The 10,364-nt window shown below is 37.6% G+C and overlaps 1 protein-coding gene across 1 annotated transcript in view; it reads left to right on the forward strand.

Annotated features, from left to right (window-relative positions):
- The window catches only part of NTF3 (neurotrophin 3), a 54,574-nt gene extending 44,772 nt beyond the window's left edge, over positions 1-9,802 (forward strand). The window contains exon 2 of the mRNA XM_069849870.1: positions 8,381-9,802. Within this exon, the coding sequence (XP_069705971.1) occupies positions 8,381-9,175 (795 nt within the window). The 3' untranslated portion in view covers positions 9,176-9,802. The remainder of the gene's footprint in view (positions 1-8,380) is intronic.
- Positions 9,803-10,364: the final 562 nt, after the last annotated feature.

Here is a 10,364-nt window from a genome sequence, read left to right on the forward strand (position 1 = left end):
TGTACTGAGACACTGATGTTTTTGAAACTTAACTCTTGTTTATTTGCTTGATTCCACTGTTATCCATAATTCATAGAAGAAAAATGAAATTGGAAAGTATTAAATATGGAAGAGGAATTTTTCCAATTCTAAACCAAAACAAAATAGGAACTCTTTTGTTTTTGATGTAAAATCCAGCAAAATAATAATCTTGATATTCACAGCTTGAAATGGTTTTCCTCTTGAGTTTCCTAACATAAGAAAAATTTTTTAAAAAATAACATTTTAAAATCCTCTCATTTTTTTTCTATTTTTTTCTTCTGCTAAATGAGTTACCTGGTGTTACCCAGGGAATTTAAATGTAAAAATATGTCAGGCCATCCTATATCCAAACTTTTATTCAGAAAGCCTGCTCTTTCATAGCCTAGCAGGACAAAATTCTGATAATCTGAGAGATTTTTCCTTTTCTCCTCCTGCTACCAAGTTAGACAAAAACTACCTCTGGCATTTAAAAATAAAAAAGGAAACTGTTATAAATGTGGACCACTTCACCTTTCCATGGCTTCCCTTGCTCTTTCTAAAGGAGACAGCAAATATAGTCGTACCTCTGACACAGCCAGAGGCCAGGCTTGAACCACCCCCCAGAAATGTGGGGAGGTGAAAGAAGTCAGTTTGAGCTGCAAGACTGCTCTCAACTTCAATTATGGAACGCTTAAGCCCGCAAAGCATCTCTCTGGTGAAAATAAGAGGAACTGCAACTATTACGTGACTTTAATATAAAACAATTTATCAGCCCTGGGTGAGCCAAAGTAGGTCCAGGTTGACTTGAAGGTTAATGGATTTCAAACTGTTTTGAAAAAAGGCTTAGATGGAGTTTCAGAGCTACGAAGAAACATGAAACCAGGCCTCTTTGGTGTGGCTTTGGGCTTGTTACAAACATCTTGCAGAACTTGAAAACTGCTTTTGATGATCAGCCTAACTTCCTTTTCCTTAGTTTAATCCCATTTTTCCTGATTGCACTCCTTTGCCCAGCCCTAAAGTGAATGCTGTCTTTCACCAGTGCTTACACTTGCCAGATCTTTGCATTGGGTTTTTAGTCATGCCTTCTGTCAGCTCATGGCAAAGGCTTGCATTTTCAAGGTAATTTCCTCAAAGGTTAGTTATACAATCTTTCTAGTAGCTTTTGCTACCTTTTCTTAATTTTTTTTTCTTATTACAATAACTTTAACTTTCAAGCAGTTTTCCTGATTTTTCTGTTGCACCAAAAAATGTGGCAATTGCTTCCTAGCTCTGCAATGCAATGCCTCAGTATTTGCGTTTATTAAATACTGTGCTTTTCCAAAGTTTTAGATCATTCCTGGGTCTGATCAGATATTACCCCTTTCTAATTTTCTTTTCCCCTCTGCATATGATTGCTCAATATTACTATTCCCCCGGCACACTAGCTTGTGACTTCTAATTTGACTATAACTGTGTAATTTTCTGACAATATTTTATGTTTCTGTCTCCCTAGCAGAGATTGTGTTTCTCTTTGCTCACTGCTGTTTGCATTCCCTTTAAATTCAGCTGCAAATTTAATTTGTTTGCTGCTTGGCCCTGCTGCTATTAACAAACAGTAATGAAAATATTAACTAACTAACACACACAAAAAAAGGGCAAGTGCAAAGCTCTGGGAAAATCTTCTGGTTTTGTAAAATTAGCACAGGTCTAGTCAAGTCATTGGAATTTATTGATTTAGCTAAGGGCATGACCTTTAGATTTTTTGATACTTTGGACAGCTTTAAGAGCTACACAGTGACTAATACGTAGAAATACTTCAGCTTTTGTGGAAATTGTGGAAATTAAAACCAACTATGGCTTTAATTCTTTGTCATGACAACGATGCAGCTGACTGCTCATCTCAGATGGCATTATTTTTATTTTCTTGCTTTTCATACTTGTTATTGGTCAAACTTCCATAAAGCATTATGGATGGACTTTCCTGATCCAGGCGTGCAATACGAAAACTTCAAACATCATCTGACTTCTGTGTATTCCTATTTCTGCTCTTTAGAATTGGAACAATGACAATCCTCCTACTTTGTCAGTATTAACCAAGATAAATGCTTATGGAGTGCTCAAGTATCAGTGACATGAGAATGGTAAAAGAAAATAGAGTATGATTTACACTGGGAACATTTATGGAAATATATTTCTTAAGATGCCTTGCTACTCTGAAAACAGATAGGCATCTCCCATGCAGCATGCAGGGCGTTGTACTGCAGTGCTATTGTGTCTTCTGTGGAGAGAGAAAATCTTTGCTTTTGCTCTCTTAGTAGGGCAACAACAGCCAGCACTTTAAGGAAGATTGCAAAGGATGTCATGTTTTATATCTAGGGTGATAAATCCCGAGCACAATTCCATAGAATTCCCTATTTTGCACATGTAGTAAGTAATGAAGAGAGATTCTGACTTGACCAAGCTCTTCCAACAAATCAGAGAAATTAGGGTCTCAGTCTCCCAAACCCTGTTCTGACTTTCTTAATACAAAGATTAATTAGTCATCTGGTTAGTCCAATATTATGCCATGACATCTGGGGCAAAGACCGACAGGTGTAAATATTTCAAAAAAAATGTGAGAAAAGGAATTAAAAGAGAAAAAGACCCAGTCATGGCTAAGAAAAGCCTATCTACTTCTGTAGTTGATTATAGACCTGGGGACGTAGCTAGTACAGCTGATACTGTACTGGGTATTATTAATAGTGAATCCCTTGGTGGGACTGCTAAAGGATGCTGGGGAGTGTCAAATACCTCCATGGGGGTCTTGAGTGCCCTGAACTCCAGATGATGTCTGTGGTGGGGGAGGAAGATGCAGGGCCAAAACGTAACAGAATTAAATTTGCACAAGGTGTGAGAAGCAGCTGCTGTTCCAAGTAGTGAGGTAAGCATTGAGGAACTGCTCCTGACCTTTCTCTTGGAAACAGGCAGGTATGTGTAAGGGAATAATGTTTTGATCCTCAAAAAGATATATTTCTGGAAGGATCAATTGTAGACACACATGCCATTGCAATCAGCTGTGTCTGAAATGAACCAATATCGCTGTGCTTCTACACAGTGCATTTGACCATTCAGAAAATAAATTGCTCCTTACAGCATATCTATTATCATAAAACTGTCCCTCAGAAAGATGTCACCAGCCAGGAAAGCTTTCCTCAATGACTAACAGGGTCATGATCACAACAGTAATCATAAATAGTAATGTAGATAGGTTTGAAATGCAGATGAGTTTTTCATACTTGGGTGAACAGCTGTCACCCACTATGCTGAACTCCCTTCCCATTAGGCATTAGGTATACACCATTCACTGGTGATTATTGGGGCTCAGCTCTCAGATGTGTCTTCTCTTTAGAAAACGGCCTTGAGAAACGTATCACTAAAAGCAACTGACCTGCTACAGAGACTTAAGAAACTTCAGTGGCTTCTTCCTCAGATATGGTGTGTAGCCACACTCTACAGCTCATCTGCAAGAGGAATGCATTAGTTTCAAATTCCTCCACCTTAATTTACAGTCTGATTTGCCACAAGGATAGGAGGTTTAGCCCTTCAAGCTCCCATAACTCTGTTGCACTTCACTGTGTATCTGAATTCTTCAGCTTCTTAGTGGATCTGGCTCTTCTGAAAGTTTTAACTTCAATCCATATGTGTCAAAATTTCAGTACCCTGAGAACTGGAAATGTTCAGGAAGGCCATAGTGTCTCTAGGGCACTCAGCACTCCTCAACAATCTACCGTAACAAGTCCTTCTACAGTCATATGTTGTATGAATAGTTGATTACTATCCTGAAATAATGTGTAAATTTTCATGTGCAATTATTTCATACTTCTCCCATATTTCTGAATATTCAGAATGCAGGGATATTTTTCTCATTCTGTACCTTTCCTAAGGAGAAAGGATGTAATCTCTTCCCCTAAGGAGAAGGGATGTATTTCTTCTCAACATAGCAATTATGATGAGGGAATATTATGAACAGAGCATTCTGCTACTCATTGCTTCCTTTGAGTTTGTGAAAACAGTGCTTTGCAAGCAATGAGAATAATTAATTACCCTGTTGTCTTTGGCATAAACCTGAATAAGCTGTCAGTCACCACAAATGATCATTAGTTGCTTGATCGGAAGAACAAAAGCTGCTCTTAAATTTTTCAGGATGTGCCAAATACTCAAGTTGACTTACATAAATCATGTTGGCTATTACAATGCTGAATGTAAAAATCACCAATCACTTTTCTTTCTATTCTATTAACAGTGACTTAAAAGTAAATGTTTAGACAGTATCTCACTGTACTGGGATTTAATTTTTTTTACAGAGCATATTAAATGGAACTTTGCTCTTCAGCTGTGTAGGCTGTTCAGAAATTGATCAAAAAAGGGAATAAAGATTTATTTTTTCTAATGAACACAAACAAAACAAAGAAAGCTTTCCAACACTATGTAAAATGTTGGGTCTGAAAAGAGCAGAAAGTGATTTGCTGGAGTCTATTGGGAATTTAAGTTATTGATGGAAGCAACAGGTAAGTTTATTTACTTGTCTGAAATTTAGGCCTTCCTTGAGATACATAAGTTAGACAGCATTAATACCCTGCTTACACTGCAGTCAATACAAACCATTAAAACAGAGTAAAACTAAGTGACACTTGGAAGATCAAATAAATTGAGCATGAGCTTCTCTTCTCTATGGTGCTTGTCTTCACTTGTGTACTGAAAATGTCAGCAATCTCTAGGTCAAACTTGCTTAGTGCAAATTAACAGCTGGCTCTTTATTACCAAGATTAGCTAGTTTTTCTACCATGCTGTGCTGTGTGCTCCCACAAATCCTCTAGACCATTCACAATGCATAATCATCTCTTAGTTCTTCTCCTTGTTCCTTTAAGGATGTTCTTTGCTTCTGTTGCTATGTTGCAATCACTTTTGAAAACCAGGGTAGTGCCTCTGAATACACAAGCACTGTCACTACAAACTTGAGGAAACTAACATTGTCTTCCTACCTTGATGTCCAGTGCTTTCCCATATTGCACATAGCAGAGTATTTTCTGATCACGTTTAAAGGTTGATTTGAGAGCCTTATGGCTCCCAGTCCCTTTTTAATTGTCTCTAGCAAGAGCTGAAAGCTTTGAAGGTGCATCTGAATATCTAGAAGGGCACGCAGAATAGCACAGCACAGAAGTAGAGCTGGTTCAAAGCATATTCTGAGGTGCTGGATTTCACGGACGATTTCATGACAATTTCAAGTCATGGTCTGGAATTTCTGAACATAGCACTTACGAACTGCCTAGGTGAACTGTATTGGAGGACCTCCCTGAAAATTGTAATCTCACCAAGTATTTGCATTTTCTTTCCAAATTTTGAACCTTGAAACGTTTCAGGAAAAAAAAATGTAAAGATTAAGTCTGAAACATTTTTTACTTTTGCAGCAAATAATTTGCCGAGCGCAAATCAAACCACAAGTGAAATTTCAGAGTAGTTTAGCACCCATCACACTAAATATGCAAGACGCTATGTTAGTTTCAGAGAAATAGTTTTTAACATGTTTTTCCATTATCAGGGCTCCTCCATGAAAAGAAAAATAGCTTATTTGAACCACTTTAATTCTGAGGTCCCTAGTCCTTCCTTTTTGTGTGCAATGTAACATCAAAAAGAGTCTGCCGGAACTCCAGTCTTACTTTTCCTAACTCATCATCTGTTCCACCTTGTGTATTTTGCTAGTGCCACTTAGTGTTGAAACTAAGGAGACCAAGGATTACATGCAGCTGCATGTTGGCATGAATAATGCTTTCAGCTTTTGAGCTGAGCATTGTCAGAGACCTGCTTACCATCCTATGGACTTGTGTGTCGTACTGCATATGGGTTAGCTCTTCTGAATGCTGTAAGAAATTTGCTGAATGACATCTGCTTTAGAATATTTTTACTGTTTTAAAAAGCAAATACTTTGCTAAGGAAAGAACAAATTGAACAGGAAGAGATCTTTTTATACGGTATGGTCTGGGATCTGAGATCCATCTATATATTAAGATAGCATTTATTTAGGTGTGAAAGTAATTGTATGGTAACTGAAAATCTTAGGTTGTTGTGGGGTTTTTTTGGTTTTTTGTTTTTTTTTTCCCCCCAAAGCATAACATTGCTGCAAGCAACAGTCTACATTTAGGTGAACTCATACTGTGACAAACTGAGAATGGAGAAAACACATTTCTTGTCCATAAAAGGACAGATCACACATCCACAGAGGGTAGCTCTGATTTTGCTGCAGTTTCAAACTCTGAAATGGGGACTCACTGTTGTTAAAAGGAGTTTTACTTAGAGTGCATATAGGATTGTCCAGTACAACTATTTTCTTTTTTTCTTTGCCTTCTTAAACAGAAAATGGTTTGCCTTTTTAAACAGAGAATGGTGATTTTAAGTGGAAAATCTTCTGTTTGAGAGGTCTGGTATTTCCATAGTTTCTTCCAGGAAAAACACAGAGTACCTGAAGAGTCACCTGCAAGTGGAGGGAGGTGACCCTTCCCCTCAACTTGGCACTGGTGAGGTTGCATCTAGAGTGCTGTGTCACGTTCTAGGCTCCACAGTACAGGACAGACATGGATATATATGAACAAGACCAGCAAGATATTAATGAACTAGGGCATTTGTCATATGGGGAGAGGCTAAGAGAGCTGGGACTGTTCAGTCTGGAGAAGAGAAGGCTTGGATGATCTCACCAAAGTGTAGAAATGCTTGATAGGAGAGAGTAAAAAAGTTGGAACCAGGCTTTTTTCTTGTGTCCCAAGAAAGGACAAATGACAACGGGGACAAATTGAGGGTGGTCAAACACGGGAACATGTTGCCTAGAGAGGTTGTGGGGTGTCCATCCTTTGAGATATTCAAAACCTGACTGGGCACAACTCTGGTCAGCCTGCTCTAGCCAATCCTGCTTTGAGTGGTGGGATTGGACTAGATGTTATTATGAGGATCCTTTCTGTTTTATCTGTCTGTAACTCTATGCCTTCAACACAGACTGTTAGTCATCTAACACACAGTAGTTGTGTTTGCAGTGCAGGATAATCAAGTTAAAGACTGTTCTGAGTCACTTGAAGCAGTACTACAACCACGGCTTCACATGTGGTATCAGAGTGCTTTAAGATGAATTTAATATTTTCTCCTTCAATCCACTACTTGTGCAGAAATTTCATCAAAATAGGTGGGTTTTGAAGTAATGTTTTGCTTTCACGATTTAGTATTTCACACTGAAAATTAATTTCATTTAAATATAAGTGCAAATACAAAATATACAAGCATCCACAAGGAAAAAAACTAGCTCCTTAGGCAAATGCTCACAGTTCTCAACTACACAAACAGGATGGCAGAGAGATTTAGCCAGAAATGACACATGAGCCTCAAGAAGATTCTCAGAAGCTAGAATTACAAGACACTACAAGAAGCCTTACAAAGCAATCCATGGCAAATAACAGTACAGAGAAGGAGCACACTTTTAGGTCTACTTTTCAAAATCTTGGTCTTGATCATTTTGATCTTTTTGAACAAGATTCTTCAGTTTTGGGGCACGGGAGATCTTCCATCTGTCCTTGAACATTTCTAACTGCAATCAGTTTTGTTCCACTTCATATAAATGTACTGAAGGAACCTCATTGAGAAAGAAAACTCAGGCCCCATCCCTACAACTAACCAGAACTTATCACTTGTTTTATAGAAGTCTAACTACTGCTTTCTGACATTCAAATTTTAAGAAACCTCACTTTGGTCCTTGACTTTTCCTTCAAGAATACTATCCCCTATAGCACTGGAGAGAGAAAGAGAGAATAAGAACCATTGAAACACAGTATTTATTTCCTAATACATAATAATGTAAATTTAAAGACAAACCATTTGATGAATAGCAGTTTAAGGGATCCGTGGGATACCAACACACAAAAATTAGCAAGAGTTTGAAAAGTCAGAGTTTCTTCATTTTACACCATTAGATAATCTGCTGTTCCACATAATCTTGCAATATTGAAACTAATCTATGCTGTAGAACAGACTCTGTGAAAATAAGTTTAGCCACGCTCTGCTGCCAACACAGGGACATACTATCCCATGAGTACCTACCTCTGTGGAGAAAGGACTTCACTGACATAACTGCCGTTGTACATGGAAAAAGTGAGGTCAGCCTGAAAAGTGTATAAAATATAGATCAAACACTGAAAAAAAGTGTCAGAAAAAAGTTGCATTCATTATAAGATAAAGTGAAAAAATTCTGAGAAGAAACATGCGGTCTATCTGTATCTATAATGTGCCAAAGAAGGAAGACATAAAAACAAATCTGAATGTTCATGTCTGTAACATCTAGTAAATTTCCCTAATTGTTTTATGTTGACTTTCCATTTCTTTGCAGATCTTACAGGTGAACAAGGTGATGTCCATCTTGTTTTATGTGATATTTCTCACTTATCTCCGTGGCATCCAGTCTACTAACATGGATCAAAGGAGTTTGCCAGAAGATTCAATAAATTCTCTTATTATCAAACTCATTCAGGCAGACATTTTGAAAAACAAGCTTTCTAAGCAGATGGTAGATATTAAGGAAAACTATCAAAACACAGTGCAGAAAGCAGACACTCAGCAAGATGTGGATGCAAATGATAATGTGAAATCAGACTTCCAGCCAGTTATCTCAGTGGATATAGACCTCTTAAGGCAACAGAGACGCTACAACTCTCCCCGAGTCCTCTTGAGTGACAACACACCGCTGGAACCACCACCGCTGTATCTCATGGAGGATTATATTGGAAATTCAGTCATGGTGAACAGAACCTCCCGGCGGAAAAGGTATGCAGAGCACAAGAGCCACCGAGGGGAATATTCTGTTTGTGACAGTGAAAGTTTATGGGTCACGGACAAATCATCTGCAATTGACATTAGAGGACACCAGGTAACTGTGCTGGGAGAAATTAAAACAGGCAACTCTCCAGTTAAGCAATACTTTTATGAAACAAGGTGTAAAGAAGCCAAGCCTGTGAAAAATGGCTGCCGCGGAATTGATGACAAGCACTGGAACTCCCAATGCAAGACATCCCAAACTTATGTTAGAGCACTGACTTCAGAAAACAATAAACTGGTAGGCTGGAGATGGATAAGAATAGACACTTCCTGCGTGTGTGCATTGTCAAGGAAAATAGGAAGAACATAACTCTGCATCTCTTTGCTATATAAATTATTACGTTAAATTATACAATATGCATGTAGCATATAAATGTTTATATTGTTTTATATATTATAAGTTGACCTTATTTATTAAACTTCAGCAAATCTACAGTATATAAGCTTTCTCTCTCAATAAACAAGAGCAAAGGTTGTGTGCCTTTGGGGGCAACTCTAGGGTTTTTTAGACTATTTTTGTGACACTGCTTGTCAGCGGCATACCATAACCTTACTGTAAAATCTGTGTAAAATCAGTACTTTTCATTCAGTATTGTCAAGCCAGTGACTGTCATTTAGTAAACTTGTGATAAAAACATATCAACATCAAGAGTTTTGTACATATTTATATTCCCCACTCTATACATCCACATTTAATTGGATGGAATGTTGACTCCTCACTGCCAATACAAAAATGGACCAAAATACATGTTGCAGCCTGAAGATGTCATCAACATTATAGGCATCAAGTAACCATAAAACACAATTTATGCATATTATGCTAGTTTTGCCATTTAAATGACCATTTCCCCTGTTAGGATTTCTGAATGACTGCTAATGACCTAGCAACTTTAAGTAATGTTTTTGTAGCATAGTTGTTTTGCAACTGTTTCTAAAGCTGGCAGTTCATCATATGAAAATAATCTCAAATATTTGTAGCAGAAACTCACAAAAGCCAAGAACCAATCTAAATTTATCATTAATATAATGCATACAAGATTATTTGTTCAGAATTTTCTATTTATTGTGATCAACCTCTTCCTCCCCACACAAATCAATTATTTTCTGTTTGCATTGCTGCTTCACCCATCTCTGTCTGAATTTCTAAAGTAGAAACAAAGCCGGTGGCATCTTGACATTAAAAGAGCCCTTAGTTTGCAAATCATAGTAAAGAAACTGCTGTGGATATCAAAGCCACATATCTGCAGGAATTTGTTCTCCTTAGTAATTGAATCTCCATTTCTCACACAGGGGGAAAAATGTGTAGAACTGCTCAACAAACCTGGTAGCTTTCACAGGAACATGAAATAAAGTACCTTTTTGAGCACTATGGTGACTAAAATCCCAGCAGTCCATAGTTATAACAAAGTTCTTCAATAATACAGGTGAGTTGTTACTTAGGACAGATAAATGTACTAGCATATATGTACCTCAAATTATTTTTTGTGTTGTCCTCCACT

This window comes from Phaenicophaeus curvirostris, chromosome 1 (assembly GCF_032191515.1).
Source record: "Phaenicophaeus curvirostris isolate KB17595 chromosome 1, BPBGC_Pcur_1.0, whole genome shotgun sequence".
Lineage (NCBI taxonomy): Eukaryota > Metazoa > Chordata > Aves > Cuculiformes > Cuculidae > Phaenicophaeus > Phaenicophaeus curvirostris.